Genomic DNA, 19,810 nt, shown 5'->3' on the forward strand with positions numbered 1-19,810 from the left:
CTTTATAACAACATTTTGTCTGTTGGCCTTTTGTGTCTCAGTTGGACTGAAATGCCTGTGTTTGAGTGAACAGCTGTGAGGACATTTTAACAGGTCGCGCACAGCTTGAAGCAGCAGTTTTGTAGTTTAGCCGTGAATGCCATACACAAAGTTTCATTTCCCCGCACAGAGACATACTATCTCTCTTTCGCGGTTTATATTCAATTGATGGATGGTGCAAGCGTCTGACATGCTGTGTTGTATAAAATGGGCTTCATAAAACACAACCTTTCAGCAAAGGTCACCAGTCACATATTAATTTTTGGAATCAGTAAAAGGAAGTAATATGTTCATAAACTAGCAAAAATATTTCACCCCTTAAAGCTAGGAAGAAGCTTCCAAAGACAATGCAGCAGTCCCACTGCAGCCGTTATTGCTTAAAGCTTCTCCTAACAACACAGTGTTGGTGCGTGTTTCAAACATGTGCTAGAAATACTTCTCTAATGATGGGATTCATACTGCGTCGGACTCGTTTGCCCATCACATCCTGCTCCCCGCTTGGACATTTTTCAGCCTCAGTCTGAACTGGTCCGATGTAAGAAGAAACTGTAATTATCCAAAAGCCTCCTGCTCTGACTTCAAAAAGGTTGAGCCAAGATGGGGGTCGGAGGTCAAGTTTCCTTTTGCACCTCTTGAAAAACAATCTGCCTGATGTTTTTTTTTCTTCTTCTTCTTTTGGAGAGCTGAGCTAATCTGGGTCAAGCTGAGCAGAGCCTTTGTGGCTGTAATACTTTTATACTAATGGGTGTCATTACAGCAGCACCTGAATCACTAACCTCCACTTAGCTTTTCAAACAGAAGTGTTTCCTCTGAATGAGGGTATCTTAGATGGGGAAATGGAGATCTTACTTGGTGGCAGAAATTAGAGGGATAGTTCAGTTAAAAAGCTCTTAATAACTTACTTGGTCCACATTAAGAATAAATTCAGATTAGTTGGTCAAAACTAAAGCGGACTTCAACTATCTTGAAACAACAAATATCTTTTCTGTTTATGCAAACTCCATTCTATGAATCTTTGAACTACTTTCATGTTTTCACTAGACATTAATTATGCAAACTCATTTATTTACACAGTAAACAGAGATAGGAGGTAATGGTACCAACAGTTACCTAATAGAAAAGTGAGATAATGTAAACAAAAAATGTTAATTGTTTTACTTTTATGTTCTACTTCCACTGGAGATGCTTAGCACCTTTGGTTTTTAGTACGTGTTTCACATAGGAAGAATATTGACGTTACATTCCTGCATAAAACCCCAGCATCCATTCTGTAAATAAGTGCCCGGTGCAAACATGTCTGATTTATTGGTTCATAAAACAACACTCACATCAAGTGGTATAATGCTTTTAGCACTGGGGTTATTTTCAAATGGCAGAAGTCGACTTTGGTCTTACTCCCTCTCAGACAAGCTGTCAGGTTTAACCTCAAGGACTAACAAATCTGGATTTATACAAAGTTAAAAAACCAAGATAGATATTTACTGTGAGACATTAAGTCGTATTTCTTTTTCCATGTTAAGCAAACATTGTTTCTTTGATGTGGGTAGCCCTTTTGCTTCCACTAGATGACTGATGGAAAGATGCAGGATAAACTATTAGCATATTACTGTCGCCTCACACGCATGTCAGCTTTCCTGCTCCTCCCTTCAACTGTGTTGGCTGTATTAATTTCAAAGTGCCTGATTGTGAGGAGAAGGAGAGGAAGAGAATCTGCTCTACAGAACAGGCTAATTGAGAGGAACATGAGTATGGCAGCATAAGCATCATGTCATTTTGTCTTTTACTCTTTAGCTCTTTTGAAGTCAAGCAGAGGCAACCGCATCACTAAAGGAAATGACAAACACCTTTTCTGCCATTCTAATTTTTTTTCAAAAGTGAATCATAAAGGGAGTCAAACTTTCACAAAGCGTGTCGAACTTTTCCACATTTATTAGACAAAACAAAATTATACATGATTTGAAATAGTTTTTGCAATGGACTAGCAATGGATTAGCTTCGTTGGATCTCGATTGTTCCATTGTAGCTCAGTGTCAATGTCCTGTTAGAAGATAAACCACTGGCCAATAGTCTCAATCCTCCAATAGGTTCTTGTCCTACTAACAAGCCCAGATTCTCCCACATGAGCTGCAACTCATGTTATTACTTGTTGAACTCTTTCACTTTTTGTCAAGTTTTAAACGCAAACACCATGTTTATAAAATCACTGTTGTGATAGACAAACACCATCTAACTATTCAGGCGCCTTTACTCACAGCATTAACTAAGACGAGATAACAGAATGAAATGGATTTGACACTCATGAGTTGTACATGAGTTGTAGCTCATGTAGGAGAATCTGGTCTTACTATTTCACTTTGTTTTGTCTGATAAATGTGGAAAAGTTCGACGCCCTTTATGATATCCAGTGAGATTTGAGTAAAGTGTTTTCTCTCCAAAATGTTATGTCTGTTGATCTCTTTTAGAACAACTGCTACTACCACGGCGAAGTGAGGGAGCATCCCAACTCTGATGTAACCCTCAGTGCCTGCTTGGGACTCCGGTGAGCGACGCTTGAATCGTTTTACATTCAAGATGCAACTTAAAGCTGCCCTTTCAGTCCTATGTGCTGCTGCAGAGTTTGGAGTTACTTAAGTCACCGGCGCGGCAGTCAATCATTCTTAAGCTTCCCTTAAGGCTGTTGTCGGTGAACTACGGAGTAAAATTGTCACACAAACGTTTTTGTCACCGAGGCGTTTATGGTGCATTTGCTCTCGTTTTGACAGTAATTTGCATCTGCCTGTTGCTAATGATGAATCACACTCTGCAGTCTTTTTGTAGGGCGTATTTACAGAGTTGTAAAATTCACAGCTTTATCATCCCCTCGAATTACTTAGCTTTGAAACAGACCGATTGCTTTTCTCAACACAGGAGCCGCTCATGACATGAAACGTTTTGTGTGTCAGCTTGAAAGTTGAAATTACATTTGGGAGAAAAAAAAAAGAAAAAAAGTTTATATACAGCATCCCACCTTTTACTGCATCAGTTGATTTGCGTGCATGGTAGAGCTTTTATCTACAAAGTCATAAGTTTTAACCACAGCAACATGTGGCTCAATAAAAACACAATTCAGATTTTTTTTTTTTTTTCCGTAGCCTCAGGAAAAGTGAGATTGTAGACAAAGAGCAGCCTCAGTTGTTCCATTAGAGACAGCCACATTCAATCAATTCCAGCATTTAAGAAAGTGCTCATGCTTTGAAGTTTTGTTTTCTTACTTGGGATGTTCTTTCCACAGAGGCTTTGTTGCACTTGAAAACAAGACATTTATTATCGAGCCTGTGTCTGGCCACGGCGCTGGGGCCCACTTCATTTACCGAGTGGAAGAGCTCAAAGTGACCCCTGGAGCCTGTGGCCATGGCTTTAATTTGTCCTCTGTTGCCCCTGAAAGCCACATCAAAAGCCCTTTCCAGTCCTTTCACACAAGGGTGAGTTCACAGTGTTGTTTTTATTGCAAACCAAAGGTCTTAAATCATTATTTTTGTAGTATTTCATCATCAAATATCCCTGACAAAACTACTATTGAGCTTATGATTAGATATTAGGCATTTGACCAAGGACGAGCGTGTTGGCTATCACACGGATTTGGAAAGGTTCCTTTGGGGATAGCTTTGGATTTAACACTCATTTCATTCGTGTTAGGAGCCCAGAATCAAGGGCCCGTGCAGAACATTTGGCCGATAATTTGCATGGAGCAGGTGCAGCATCCATCTGCTTGTATTTCCAAACATTAAAAACTCCATTTGAGGCAGTAAGTGAGACTAACCCTCATGCGGAACTTAATGAACCCAGATTTATACAGTATCTCAGTTTAGGGGTTCATAGAACAGAACAGGGTCTGCCTGAAAATATGGGGTTTTGTATGGAAACGAGTTCAACTTCAAGACTTTTTCATTTGCATTTGAGCTTTTTTTTTTTTTCTTTATACAGTTTAAAACTCTTTTCGGCATCAATAAAAAAAATGCAATCCAGAAGCAGAAACCTTCCTCAGAGACAAAACTTTAAGGGAACTTTCTCCAAGAGCAAAACAATTAATCTCAACCAGTTGCTGTCAACCTTGATTAAAGCTGCCCAACACCCATTTCTTCCAGTCCTACCTGTCGCTTGCCCTAATAGTTCATCACTGATTTTTTTTTTTATTAAGTAATGCAATGTAATTAAGCAGTTTTGTATAGTTACACAGAGAATGCTTTTTCCAAAGGCTTTGTCCTATTTCACACTAATGGACCTGATCTTTATTGCTTAGGTCTCAATGGAAGCAACTATTGAGATTTCAAGAACTTCAAGAAGTTCCTTGTAACGTTAGGAACTTCTTGAAGAATGTTCCTAGAATTACAAGTAGGACATAATGCAAAACATTGCACAACACATGCCTAATATCCAAGCCAGTTCCCCTGGAGTGTCTCTTTTAGATAAAATAAATTACACCTTTGCAACATTTCTGTCCAATTTAAACCTAAGACTAATTGCTTGGACTCCTGCCTGGCTTCCAGGTGTTTGGTACTCAAATGCAAATGAATGGATTTACAGCAAATGCAGAACAAGTCAGACCTGCTGAGGAACGCCAACCGTCCCACAGATTTTGCGTTTTATCTAACTCGGCAAAATTTTTGCCCTTGTCTTTACATTAATATGTGTCTACAGCCACATAAAAACTGAGTCATCAATACAGGAATGTATTCTGAGCTCCTTGGGAATAAATGTATTTCTTTCAAACAAAAATTGAAGAACCTTTTTTTTTTTTAGTTTAGAAATAAACCAGTTCACATTTATGGAAAGTAAGAAGAAAAAATTAAGCTATTTATTGTTCCATGAATGGAACGAAAATTGAATTTGAATTGAATTTCATTCAATTTTTCATACAAAAATTGAATGAAAAAAATATAAAGCATGTTATCGCCTTTGAAATTAAAGATGCAGCTCAAATCTGTATCATTTTTAACAATTATTCAAATTCACCTATGTAGACTCACCCCAATAACTAGCTTCATGTTCCCCTTACAGACAGAAGACAGATATCAGTCCTCTCACGACAAGAAAGCCAAAAACTGCATTTCCATTATTCATACAGAAACAGCTTTTCAGATGCTGCAGGCTTTAAGAAATCCAAGGTGTAGCCTGCAAGCCAAACTTTCAAATTGCAGTGCTTTTCTAACTTTTAGCATTCCTCTTTCATTGTTCTTCCTCAGCATAAAAGGCATGCTCAGAAGACGACCAAATACGTGGAGCTGATTATCGTCGCAGACAACAGAGAGGTAATGTGCCTACTCTTCTCTGCCTGACACCATTCAGCCACAATGCTTTGAAAACCCAGCATGCCCTCATGCTATAAACATAAAGAAGCACAGTAAGCTGCTGTAGATGTAGAGCAGGTCTCTCTCTGGAAGCTGCTAAATGTGGTGAGTGTGCAATAACCCACTGTGGTCCTATGGCAGCAGATTTTTTTTTTATTGCCAGCAGGAACGTCTGTTTTCAGTTCCTCAGCAGGGCAGACAGGAAACAGGACAAGGATATAGGAGAGTACCCCGTAAGCGAGGACGAGCTCATTGTGATGGTTTCCTCCTCTTATCTCTCTGCTGATGCCATTGACTTGAATGGAAAGAAAGGGAATTGCAAAAAATGTTAGGGATTTAACGTGCTGCTCAGATTTGAAGTGCAGGTGGATCCACGGCAGGGTGGAAACAGACAGTGGGACTTTTCTCCAGTTTGCGTCCAAAGCTTTAATGCTGTGTTACGTCTGCCAGTAGACCTGCTCCCTGCAGTCGTGCCATTCGTCTCTGTAATGCTGGGGGATTTTTCTAGATCCAGATGGTCACAGCTTGATAACATACTTAACACACAGAGTAAAAAAAAACACAAACTTGGAATATTTAAATATTTTAAGCAACCATTAATGTGAAATCCTGCATTTGCGTGTGTGCTGTGGTATTTCATAGTTTGTAGATCATAAAATGATGACCTCCATTATGTTATCACGAAGCACCGGCTTCTTGCAAATGTAAATTTGTCCCATGGCTAACATGCTGTCTTTTTTTTTTTTTTTTTCAGTTCCAGAAACAGGGGAGAGACTTGGAGAAAGTCAAACAGCGGCTTGCAGAGATAGCCAATTATGTGGACAAGGTAAAACATGTTCTCCCCCCCTTTGTGGGTGAGGAATAAATCACTTTTTTTAAAATAGAAATTTTGTTGGCAGCAGAGATTAATGAGAAGGGACGGCGTGATATATTAATTTCTAGTTAAAGCAGCTGCCTACGACCTGAGCCAGAGCTGCGTATCTATTGCTAGTCCGCGCAGTAGGCAGATGGATTTATTTTAGGGAAGCACTGATATAGAAATGGAAAAGACATACTCTGATTGTGTAAAAAAAGTGTATTTTTATGATTTACATAATACGCAACTGAAGGCAAACACAAATTATTGCGTTTAGGACATTGAAAACTTAAATATGACTTTATTTTGCGCCATCCTCCTCAGTTTTACAGGGCGCTCAACATCAGGGTGGCTTTGGTGGGTCTGGAGGTGTGGAGTGACTCCGATAAATGTCCCATCACTCAAGATCCCTTCACCACCTTACACGAGTTCCTAGACTGGAGGAAGGTGAAGCTTCTGCCCCAGAAGCCTCACGACAACGCTCAGCTCATAAGGTAACCCTAACATGAAAAGTGGAAAAAAATGTTAATTCTCAGTCAATAATCAAAGCCTTATGAGAATGAAAAACTGTCCAAAAAAGGTGAGAATTAGACAAATGCAGTGAGTAGAGATTACAAGAAAATCTGGCTCTTTAAGCACATTAGGGCTGTGTAAACACCATCTGTTCTGCAAAAGACTAAAACACACTTCTCTACCTCTATGTTACTTTGCAGCGGCGTTTACTTCCAGGGCACCACTATCGGCATGGCGCCCATTATGAGCATGTGCACAGTGGAGCAGTCTGGAGGCATTGTCATGGTGAGTATAAAGCACCATCCCTTGACCCCAACTTTTTCCTGCACGGTCTGTATTAGAGGAGGTTTTGTCCAGATTCAGCAGCCTAACACGATCCAGCTGTGATTTACACGAGCCGAGGTGTTTGTTGTTTGCTACAGAGACGCTTAAGGGTCCTGAAGGACGTCATGATTAATAACAGAATGATGTGTGTGCTGGCTTACAGCTTTGACATTATTTCACCCTCACATACATAAAGAATAAGCGCTAATTTCCAAATCCTTCAGTCGGGCTGTGAGATAGCAAGGCAACAGCCGCCCGGAACGAGTTGGATTTTGTGTCGAAGCAGCGGACAAGCGTCTGGATGTCGATCTCACGGAGCACTTTGGCAAATTAAAGCCGGTGGCTTTTGAACACAACTGCATTTACATTTTTATGAGAACTGATGAATTGTTTATTTTGCCTCTTTCGCAGAGCACACGTTGGAATCAAAATGGATTCGTATACGCAACTGTGCATCACCTCTACCAGAGTGTCACTACACAATGTATATTTGCTACTAGGTGTTGAGACTGGTGCCAAATCACAAAGTGGTTATCAGCCCAATGCCATTATGACTAAGACGAGATGTGTACACCCCATCAATGAATGGGATTTCTGCTGGCTGGATGAGGATTTTCCAGATGTTTGTCTTCCCCCCATTACTTGCATACAGCAGATGGTCTGTATTGGGATTAAAAGGCCAAATAAGCAGTAGGAGGGCAGGGAGGAAATGATCTATTTCTCAAGCCATACTGCACCATGTGTTCTGCCCCAGATCTTGTATGTATTTTTTTCCCCCAAGGGGATAGAAATCATGTCAGAAATATGGTTAGGCCATCCACCATCACTAAAGAACCAGATCCCTGCTTTATAGTGATCAATGGCTTTCTGCCATTTCACTCATCTGAATGTTATTAGTTCTCAGACCAGTCTCATGCAACTTAGAGGAACGCCACACTGACGAATATGGCAAAGGCTGCAGAGAGTTTTCCCATCCTTCCTGTTTGGAGGCGGGGTGCAGCTCCCATGACGCTGCTCTTTAATCAGAGCAGGAAGTGGCTCAGCTTGGCCTCAGCATTTGACTGATGACTCTGCTTACAAAGGAAGCATGTGATTTTGTCATGTAAGTCCCAGAGAACCACAATACAGTAAGATATACAGTGGTGGGTTGGTGGTCTCTCCCCACCCCACTCCCATTGTGGTTTTGCAGATTAACTTTTTAATCTTCAAAACCATGCAATACATACTGCATTTATCCAAAGGAGACACCATTCTGAACTGATTTTCAAAACGTCACCATGAAAGAAATTTCGTTTTACGACTGACTCGTTTTTGAAAAAGTGAGGCTCAAATACCGACCTATCGCAATACAAAAAAAAGAAAAAAGAAAAGTGGAATAGCCTTTTAAAGTTGTGACAGTTCCATCCAATAAATACCTGGAGACATATTTGACACCTCAGTCCAGAAGAGGGCAGTCGTAGGTACGGCTAAGGTACTGTGAAGAACCCTCGCCCGGGGGAACGAAGGATAAGAGAATATCCTGACTGACCGACTCCGTCCATCCCTCTTTTAGGAAGAAGGATGTTTAAATAATCACTGCAGCACAAAACATATACACTATGCAGTGTTCATTTCCTGTCTATTCCCGACCTCGGTCTGTAAAACTGTCCAGATGAAGTTTCTTTTCCAGTTTGGTCGTTATCCATCTGTCTTTCTTATCTGCAGAGTCATGCAGAGGTTTTTGTAGCTGCCTCTACTGGACGTCAGACTGATTGGCTCTGCAGTGATAGTGGACTGGTAGATCAAATATAGTTTCCATGAAAAGCAGAAAACTGAAAGGAGAGTAGAATTGTATATTTCTTAAAATGGCTGTTTTTTGCATGACAATTTCACTCTTTTTTTTCCTCGTGTCTTTCAGCTTGGCTAAATTAAGACACATTGGGTTGCTTTCTTCTCCCAGGATCACTCGGAGAACCCGCTGGGTGCAGCCGTGACTTTGGCACATGAGCTGGGACACAACTTCGGCATGAACCACGACACCCCGGAGCGTGGCTGTGGTTGTAGGATGACCGTCGACCGTGGAGGCTGCATCATGACGCCCTCCACAGGGTAAGGGTCCAGTCATGCTTTTCAACTATAACTTGTGTTCCTAAGAGGCGCAAAGACAAAAGTGGAAGGTTGTGTCAGTGAAATTGATGATACGTTAAAAGCCAAATTAACAAAACTGTTTGGACTCGTCTTCCAGGCAATTTACAGAGATCAAACGGTCTTCAGATAATAAAGTAGGTATTGGGCTATCAGACGGAAAAGGGGTTGAATACATTTCGTTTTGAATTTTTATGAAAACTATTACTTTCCTTTCTATTCCATTGTGTGTATGATCACACAGAGTTCCAATAAAAAAATATTTTTGTGGTTGAAATGCAAGAAAATCAGAACATTTGCTTGTGAAAGTATTTGAATACATTTATAAGACACTGTATGAGTTATAAACACCAGCTATTCAAAAATATGAGGAAAAAGCTTTTGTTTTGTTTGGTCACTGTTTACACATGATGGCCACAACACAGAACAATAGGTTAAATTTGCAAGATCCCTAATGAAATTTGCTTTCAGGACAAAATTGCTGGCTCTTGCTGCAACTGCTGTGCTACTAGTCTTTGGAAAATTAATTTTGTTTAATAGCAGTTCACTACTATTTGACAGCTTTAAAAATATCTAAAATATCACATGAGGCCAAACAATGTCTTGCGAAGAGAAATGTCTGCATAACTTCATACTGGTGTCCTATGCTGTATTGCAACAGATAAAAAAACTAAAAAAAAAACTTGAGTAGCTGCTGATTTTGCGTCACATTCTTTGAACAAATTCATATTGTTTCTGTGCTGATGTATGAAAGAATTCTTCAGAACACACAGAGCAAAAAACACATGGTTTGGAACTAGAATAAAGTAGCTTCTGTGGCATTCTACGCCCGTTGTCTGGGTCTCTAAGATAACAGGGCTGCTGCAAGCGATGGACTGTGTGACTGCTCGTAAACGGCTAGCAGATAACACGAACCCGCAGCAGAGAAAGCAGATTTCACCCTTGGTCTGATGCCAGTAATGTTTGCCTTGTTGGTGGGTCCTGCAAGGCACAGATGCAGGCAATCAGAAGGATTTCCACAACACAGGGAACATGAAGCTAAAACTGAAAGGCACGGTTACTGGTATTATTTAAACCTCAGCCTACATGTGTCCCACACATTAATCATGTCACTGGGGGATTAAATCGTTCTCACATTTCATGCGCAGCTGTGGATTTGTATAATTTGGGAACACATAGGGGAAAATATTTCCAGACTTTACACTTTCTTGCCCGTCTTGAAGCCTTCCATTAGTTCCGACTAAACTGCATTTTATTTTAACTCAAAGTGAAGCCTTAGACTTTGCCCACAATTCTGAACTACAGATGTAATCATAAGGGCCATCGTCTATTGTGAAAATAAACAATAGGAAACACCTGATAGGGTTGCTTAGACACACCGTAATGAAAGGAAATGTTTCATTAAAGCGGCATAATTGAGGGGGTAGAAGACAATGAAGAAAAGGATAAAGTGATTTTTACACCATGCAGATTTAGTGGTGTTTTTTCTCCCTTGAGGGATAGATTACCCAAAGTGAGAACACAGTAACTCATTGAAAATAAAAAATAAAAAATCTAAATGTAAATACTGTGGATGTTCCTGCTTTTTGACGCTCAGCTTACTTTATCTGCTCTGGTTTTACCCCACCTATGCACTTTATTGTTAATATTTGGTGTGGATTAATCAGGGCTGGACACAGACATTTGTACATGGATGCCAGTCATTTTACATTTTATTATTTTGCTATTTTTTTTATTTTTTATGATTTCATTGCCAAAAACAATCTGCAGGGTTCAGGATGCTTACATTTCCAACTACCTTTGTGATATGTTATACTAAGGCTGGACAATAAAACAATAACAGTGCATCTTGCGATGGACCTGTAATCAATATCAGTAATACATCTGTTAAAATATTCAGTACATAGAATATTCACTGAACGCCGATACAGAACTGCACACCATTCTGGGGAAAGTGGGCAGATATTATCTTGCTCAACCTCCTGGCCAGCTAAGCAAGGTGGGTGGCATGAAGTAACTCACGCACTCTTTGACTTCCTAGCAACAACCTATTGAGTAAGGTTTCGCCTCATAACTGCTTAAAAATTAACAACAGAAGTGTGGAGAAAAAACTGAATAAAACTGGAAAGGTCACACCAACAGTGTGGCGGTATTTTAAATGTTTAAAATAAAGAACCAATCAATAATTATCAGTATCGACTGATATGAAATGTTTATGTTATACTCACTTTGATAGATTGTGGTATATTTCAGTATTTCGAATTACTGGAGTTGTTTTCGCTTAGTTATTTTTGTTTGGTCAGAGGTCATATTTTGTCATGTCTCATATGAGTCAAGATGACCAAACAGGGACCAGAATCACAACCAATCAGTTGATTTTTTTTGTTCTTGTTGTTTCTCTTTTAAAAAGTGAATTCCATTTGAACTTATAAAAAATAACATAAAATAGTTTTCTTTAATGATAATTTAAAAAGTAAACATACAAAGGAAAATAATAAGGGCAAAGTAACAGGAATAACCAGTGAAAAACAATGAGGATCAATGAGCTTATATATGTAAAGAGAGTGGAGCCGACAAATCAATCAATCAATCAATCAATCAAATTTTATTTGTATAGCACATTTCAGCAGCAAGGCATTTCAAAGTGCTTTACATCATTATGATGTAAAGCACTTTGAAATGCCTTTAAAATTTGATTGATTGATTGATTGATCATTACAAACACAGAAACACAATGCAATATAGAATCAACAATCAAAACACAGCATAAAGTCAAGTTCCATCAATAAATTTGTAATTAATTACATTTCAAATACAATTCTAAACAGGTGGGTTTTTAGTCGAGATTTAAAAGAAGTCAGTGTTTCAGCTGTTTTACAGTTTTCTGGAAGTTTGTTCCAAATTTGTGGTGCATGGAAAGCTGCTTCTCCTCATTTGGTCAACCAGAAGGACTAATCAGTGGCAAATAGAAACAGCAGAGGAAGAATTCGGGCAGAGAGGAATCAGGAGATACTGTAGATGACAGCTGTGAAGGAGAGCGGCAGAGGGGAGGTGAAATGACAAATACAGAGAGCTGAACCAGGAATAGAGGAGTTATAAATCAGGGGGAAAGAATAACACTAATCATAGAAAATAAAATTCAGAAGCACAAAGAACAGAGCTAATGAATGAACAAACTAAGACACAGGATTTAACTAACGTGGCAAGATCTGAGAAAGTTGATAAACAGCAAAAAAATTATCAACACAGAAACCCGAATGAAACCAAATTAGGATATTATCACTGGAAATTAACATTTAAATGGTCTGCTCTATACTGGCTTGCAAAAATATAAAAATTTTACCTTAACTGCCCAGTACCAAACAGTACCATCATGACATTTGTGTATAAGATGGTGGCAAAATGTAACAGTTTGTTAAAAATTAAGAACACCCAGATATCTCTTGATATATAAATTTACATAAAACCCTAAAATGTAATGTTAATGTTTAAGGTGTTAATTTATAATTTGCAACTCTAAAAGTTGTTTTTGGACAAATCAACAAAAATATTGAAGAAACCACTGCTTTCTTAAAAGCATAAGTGTAATTGACAAATTCATATTTGTCGGCCCAAGGGAGGAAAAAGGCTGTCAAAAACATCTTGTTTTTTGCAGCCATGGCAACGGTCCTTTTTGTTATCTTTTTTTTTAAATAGAGGCACATTTATTTTAACAAAAGCTTCAGAGAGTTGGAGGAAAATGTTGAACACCAGCATCACTCATTTTAGTGCAGGGCCAACGCAAACAATGCAACGCACAAAGAGCAGAAAAATGACAGTCCTATCTTAATTGGAAACAATGAATTGTGCTGGTATTGAATTCTTTGTAACATAAAAGGTTAATAAGGTTCAGGGCATTTTTTTTTCTGCTGGTTTTGCATCATTATCAAGAGCTTAGATATGATAACACCCGAAAGAGATGATTAGTGAACTTTTATTCTCATAGTCACTCCACAGTTTCTTAATAAAAGAGTCTAAATAAATCAATGTGCCATGATGCTCTGACATTTTGCAAGCAATTTTGTCTTGCTACACTGACACAGAACATCAATATTTCTCCATTTATCTAATACCATTCTAATTGTATGTTCAATATTTGTTCATTTCAGTCTGCAGGATATCAGGATTTTATTGAGTTTTGGTATTGCTCAGCTGCATACCAGGGAGGGAAACAAAATGAGAATTTTATTATTATGTTTATGCGCATATAAACCCGCGCAATGTTATGCATTTCGGTGCAGTTATTATTATTGATTCTGTCTGTCGATTCAAACTAAAGCTATTTTTTGCAGCTCCAATTATCCATATTTTTTGCAGTAAACAACAGTTTGGGATTTTATTATTATTATTACTTCTTTCTTACTGTATGTAAGAAATCTCTCTAGATTTCTTACTGTATGCAAGATGTACACTCTCTGATTTAAGTACAGTGCCATACATACAGTAATCTAGAGAGATTTCTTACATACAGTAAGAAATCGACACCTAAGAGTGGTGCCGATAGCAGCTTATAAAATATTCATATCGACATAGCCGCAATGTCAAGATGCTTGTGTCTATACAAATAAATACATCCAAACTCCTTTACATGAGACATAGAAATTCCTGATTTATGGTCTTAAAAAGGGATTAATACAAGTCATATCAAGAACAAAATATAGAAGGGAATCACGATTCTGTTAAACTCCACTTTAGATTTAAGTTACTTCAGCCATTGCATTTTCTAGATGTTTGACATTTCATTTGTATTTTAGTCATCTCTGGAAATAAAATACACATTCCAGTGCAAATGTGTAACTCTGAAAGTAAAGTCATAAAGTAGGACAGTGATGAAATGCTGCACAAAACTAGGTCTGATCAGGTTTATTGTGGTAACCAGGCCAGTAATCAATATCCAATTATCCTGGTTGTATGAGATAATAGTGATCATGTAAGCATGCGCATAAACAGCTGGTGAAACAAAGGTAGCTGTTTGATAAGAGTTACCTGCCTCATTTTCAGTAAATAGTTATTTTTTTAGCAGCAGACTTCCATCCATCTATTTTCTATACCAGTTCAGTTCTCGCCAAGTACGGGGGAGGCAACTGATCCCTGTTTCCAGCTGTCAATGTAAACCTTGGAAATATAATCACAGGTCAACACAGAGACAAAACAGGTCAAACTACAAGCATGCACATGCACACACCCAAAGGCGATTTAGAGAGGCTAGCATGCATGTTTTTTGATTGTGAGAGGAAATTCTCTGATGCACAGGGAGAACATGCAAACCCCACACAGAAATGTGCAAGATTGAATTTGAACACAAGACTTTCTTGCTCAAGGTAACCATGCTAACAACTATTCTACCTTGCTGTCCGTTCTCAGATTTTTTTGCTTTATTTGTCAGACTTAAAAGTTTTCAAATCATCTAACAGACAAAAATAACAAGTATGTAGCCTGCAGTTCTGTAGCCATTTATTAAGTCCAAGGACTCCAAAGTGCTTTATGCCACAATCAATCATACATATATTTACATACTGATGGTGGTAAACTACATTGTAGCCACAGCTGCCTTTGGGGGAAGACTGACAAAGGTGAAGCTGCCATGCAAATTCACACCATGGGGCTCCTCTGACCGGCAGGTGAACAACGACATAACAACAGTGACTGAAATGGAGGGAGAAGGAATTTGAACCAGCAACCTACTGGTTATAAGGCAAATCCTTAACTCCTGATCCAGTATTGCCCATTAAAAATGCAGAAATAAAAGTAAAACAACTGACTTCCTTTACTAAGGGACAAACTACCCAAACAATCCTGGTCTTGTGTGAAAAAATATAATTCATTAAGGTGTGTGGGTTCAGACTGTGTTATGGTCTGGATCGTTTTAGTTTTGCAGGTTGATGGAGTTTATAGTCTGTACCCGTACTTTTTCCCCCTGAACTGCCTCAAAAATACAATTTTGAGACTTGACAGGTTCAAGCTTGACTTAGCTGACTATCTCCGAAATTGAATTTCTAGAGCCATCAACCCTAATTTTCAGTTTCCTGTCGACACAAAAAAATCGCAAAAAAACAATCATTTTCAATCCAATCTAGAACTCATTCCCTCCATCACAAATAGCATTTCTTTCGTTTTTTCCATTTCTTTTTAATGTATTTATTTGATATTGGCAGCCCCCTTTGACCCACCCTCTTTTGTCCAGATGTCTTCAGAATGTTAAACACGTAGTTGTGAGGCATTGTAGCTCATTCGACGGCGTGTGTGTGTTTTGGAGACGCAGAGCTTAGACTTGCTAATGGAGTGGAGGACAGACTGCATCTAAATGACGTGATTATCAGTGACACTGCCAGCTGCAATCAGGGCCTGAGCGCACTGAGAGAGTTCCGCAGAGAGGTGCTTTGTGCCTCGGTAGACAGGCGGAGCGTGGAAGCCGTGGTTTCATTTGTCTTTTTATCTCCTCCTGTAGTAACGCGGGAGGAGAAACACAAAAAGGGGTGACAGTGGTACCGGGAGAAAAACAGTAGAACGCCATCAGCTGTGGAGGAATAGTTTCTTGTTCATCTGGAGAACGGTGACAGGTGTGCGAGACACAAAGACTGGTCTTGGGAGATTTCATTGAACAACAGGTGGAAACTTTTGCATTGTTTGCAAGGAATGGTATACAAACATATTTTGAAGTGAGAACTGGAGTTTAAAACTTGCCTCGCAGGAAAGCACAGAACCTTTCCTTGTCTTTTTCTGTATCCGAGTAGAATCGCGAAAAACAGCAGGGAACTACCTCTGGAACTTAATAGTTTATCAATACATTTTTATAGCCACAAACTCCAGCTTTTTTTTACTTTGATTTTATATGAGAGATGATGCCTTTTATTAACATGGACAGGGAAGCTGTTCAGAGTTGATTACAAATATGAATACAGGTAGATACAAAGCAATCCCAATTGGAGGCCTGTTAGAGATTTGAGTTTAGACCATCATAAAAACCTTTACCTTGCAGCCAAAGCTCCATAGAATGGTTCAGATTGGAAAACTATTTTGTGGCACAGAAATTCTACATTCAATTTTTGGGGGATTTATCCATTTTCAAAGAGGAAAAGGTAAAACGTTAAGTCTGTAGATGAGCAAAACTGGGAAGGATGTACCCTTGAAGACTTGCACCTGTAATGATGCTGCAAACATAACAAATCCATACACAGTTGTTTGTGCAAAAAAAAATAAAAAATATTTTACCATTTTCCTTACACCTCACAACGTGCGCTGTGTTGTGTTGGCCTGTCATAAAAATTCCCAAAAAGTGCAATAACATTTCTGGCTGTAAGAGACAGGCTTCAAAACTACATCACTGTTTTCATTTCTGCTATCAAAAACAAAAGAGTTAGCAAAGTACTAGAGGTCTGCAGAAAATTTAACTTGTGTTCTGTTTTGATTTTTTTTCCCTGATGTTTAATCACTACAAGCTTCTGGCAGCGTTGCAGGCTGACATTTGCTAAAAGGTCAGACGTCTCAGCTGCTTAGCATGGACTAAAAGCATGTCAGTCTGCGGTGAGTCTTGGAGAACAATAGAGATAGTCTGATGTCAGTTTGAGGGACTGCAAAGAGCGGAGCTTTTTATAGCCCTTGTGTACTCGGTGCCTTGCCTCATTCACAATGCGGCTCCCCTCTTTATCCAAACTGCTATTTTTCCCTATCTTCTCAATCCGCTTGTATTAAGCTTCTAAATGATACTGACGGGAAATCCATGACAAGATGCCTGGTCTCTCTGTCTCTATGGTACATTTTACGATTGGGTTCTAAGTCACTAAGAAGAGAAGGCCTCTTTTAGTTTATTTTCACTTAATTGGTTTGGTTTGGAACTTTAGCAGTTTATTTTATTATAATTTCACTGCCTAAAAACTGTCAAGACATAAGTTGCTGCAGTTTCCAAGAACAAAAAGGCTGCAGCTAAGATAGTTGACATGAAAAGTTGTCAGATCAATCAATCAGCAAGAACGCAGCATAATATTTTTGTGTGAGCCAGCCTAGAGCTTGTTTTGTCTTGCTAACTTGATAAAACCTTGGAACTTTTAAGACAGAATGCCAATATAGCTTTGTGTTTTTATACAAACATGTGCTGTTAGGTCTTCAAAGTTGACCATGTTTATTAATGTGACTGAGAGCAGGAATAAATTAATATGAATAAATAATAAATTTGATTAAATTATTTAATTAAAGACTAAATCTTTCACCGTTTAATATAAATTTTTATTTTTTTTTCAATTATGCACAAGGGCACAGATGTACAAAGCTGTCAGCAGGTTTTAAACATTTGTGCATGCAGCTAATTCTGAAACTAGACACAAGGGAAGATCTTTTTCAGAACTACCTTATCACTGATGCAATTTGTCTTTATTTAAATGGCACATTACAGATGCATTAAATGAAAAACCAGCTTATTTTACTGTATAGTGATGGAAATCACTGCCAGAGCAAATAACACCTCTTGAAAACCTCTTGAAAAACAAACCTGTTTTGTGTTATGCAGATTGCACCGAATCAAATTTGGGATTTAAAGAGACGGTTGTAATTTGGCGCAATAGAAGAATACGGCACAGTTGCACAGCTGGCATCTGGGAATGCCACAATGCACATCAAAGGCCTGTAATAAATTGTTAGTGGAAATAAAAAAAGGGTTTAATCAGACACCATTGTTTGTCTTTTATTGTATAAAATTACATTTGTGACATATTTGTATAGACGGCATATCATAAATTTATAATCTGATCTTTTCAACTCTAGTCAATGTGTTTCATCTCTGAATGAACCAGTTAAATAGATGCATAATTAATAACCACTTATAGTTTTACACAAATGTCATAAATGCCCTTTTTAATGTCCTCACTATATGTAACAGCCATTTTAGAAATTGTATCATTTTTAATGTCTAAATGTCAGTTTTTGAAGTAAAATATTTTCAATCCTACACCGAAATGGTCCATTTTTAGTACATGGTTAAATCTTTATTATCATTTCCTTTTTTGTATATGTCCTGAAATCATGTAAACCTTGTGGATACGTTTAAAAGAATCTATTTAAAGGACGCTGGTATTTTAAGTTCTTCATTAGATGATGTATATAGATCATTTCCTTTCTTCTCTGAAATCGTAGCTCCACTAAGCTTTTCGTTAGTGAGGTGGCACCACATCTTTTCCTCTCTGTGGAGCACAAATTTATGAGGCCATACATCACTGATGAGATAAACATCTTTATTTGTGGGTGTTGTTCCTAATAAAAGTGACTTATTTGCCTTTCAAACAGATGCGACAGGCAGAATGGGTCTGACTAATTAGATTTTGTGTAACTGTTGAGCTTAGTCAAATTAGTTCCACCTCAGCAAACCATACCTGGAGAGGGAGCAGAGCTCTAGACCCAATATCATCCTGGGAATCCTACACCCTCTGCTCAGCTAATTTCCTGGACAGCCGGGCAGCCATGTAGCAGCAGCTGTGATAACACACACTGATTATTGTGCTTCTTGTACTTTGAAATCTGCGCATCTCTGGAGTTGTCTCTGGAAAAGATTCACAGAAAAGTCATATGAGAATTCTTTTTTATTATTATTTGTTTTAATTTTTTTTTTTTTGCTTTGAACTCTTTGTTTCGATTCAAATGTGTTTTCCTGCTGACCATTACTAACATTCAGCCAATGGAAGAAAAGCTCACCACAAAACTTGAGGACGCTTCCTCACATGGGTTCGGACAAGGTTTTTCAGCTGTGTATCAGTTTATCTTGGTGAAAAGACAAATTGCAGCCAGCAATATGGGTAATACAGAGATCGTCACGGCATCTCTTTGCCTGAAACAGGCAGGCTGAGGCCGCATCTGTTACCAGGACTGTGAGAGCAGCTGTTACCTGGAGGAATGTAGGCCTTAGATTAGAGATGCAGCTCAACCACCAAACCTTTGCTAGAGCAAAATCACTGCCTTACTGCAGACGTCCATTCAAGTTATATGTTGAGTTTCATCGTGGCTGAGGTATAGTCTGCTTTGAATGATTAAGGTTACACAATTACAGTTGGTAGTTACCATAAACATGCAATGCCATATTAATTTGGGGTAGTCACATTTACATGTACATGCTCAGTTACTTATATCTATTCTTGCACCACCACAGCACCCAAGAATACAAGCTTTAAGAGGATAACCTTAAGAAGCCGTGATGAAACATGCTTTTGCTTTACACTATGCTGAAAATAGGTGCATAGTCGTAAAAAAAAAGGGGGGGGGGGGGGGGATTACACCTCAAGACACATGCTGCCTGCTGCTTTTGCCCGAAGCAGTGTTGTTTTATACATATTGATTTTAAACCCATCAAATTCATGTCCATGTTAATGCTCCAAATGTTTTCTTTTTGATTCTACAATGTCCAAAAGAAAGCAGATCTGTTCGGCAGAAGCTACAATCATCCCCTTTTGGACCGTGAAAGCATGTTTGCTGGAAACGCACTGTGTTTACCTTCCATGGACAATCCACCTTCCCCTCCTGATATGTACCTGATTTTTTTTTTTCTTATCAGCAGTTGTTCATGTTATCGACAGTGGCCTCACTCTGCTCCCTACGGTGGTTTAAT

The 19,810-nt window shown here is 38.6% G+C and overlaps 1 protein-coding gene across 2 annotated transcripts in view; it reads left to right on the plus strand.

Annotated features, from left to right (window-relative positions):
* adam12b (ADAM metallopeptidase domain 12b) overlaps window positions 1–19,810 on the plus strand; it is a 91,744-nt gene that overhangs the window by 44,253 nt on the left and 27,681 nt on the right. For both annotated transcript variants that reach the window (XM_032553456.1, XM_032553457.1), the window contains exons 5-11: window positions 2,502–2,578; window positions 3,311–3,500; window positions 5,262–5,327; window positions 6,121–6,192; window positions 6,547–6,716; window positions 6,936–7,020; window positions 8,999–9,147. In XM_032553456.1, coding sequence (XP_032409347.1) covers window positions 2,502–2,578; window positions 3,311–3,500; window positions 5,262–5,327; window positions 6,121–6,192; window positions 6,547–6,716; window positions 6,936–7,020; window positions 8,999–9,147 — 809 coding nt within the window. The remainder of the gene's footprint in view (window positions 1–2,501; window positions 2,579–3,310; window positions 3,501–5,261; window positions 5,328–6,120; window positions 6,193–6,546; window positions 6,717–6,935; window positions 7,021–8,998; window positions 9,148–19,810) is intronic.

This window comes from Xiphophorus hellerii, chromosome 22 (genome assembly GCF_003331165.1).
Source record: "Xiphophorus hellerii strain 12219 chromosome 22, Xiphophorus_hellerii-4.1, whole genome shotgun sequence".
Classification (NCBI taxonomy): Eukaryota; Metazoa; Chordata; class Actinopteri; order Cyprinodontiformes; family Poeciliidae; genus Xiphophorus; species Xiphophorus hellerii.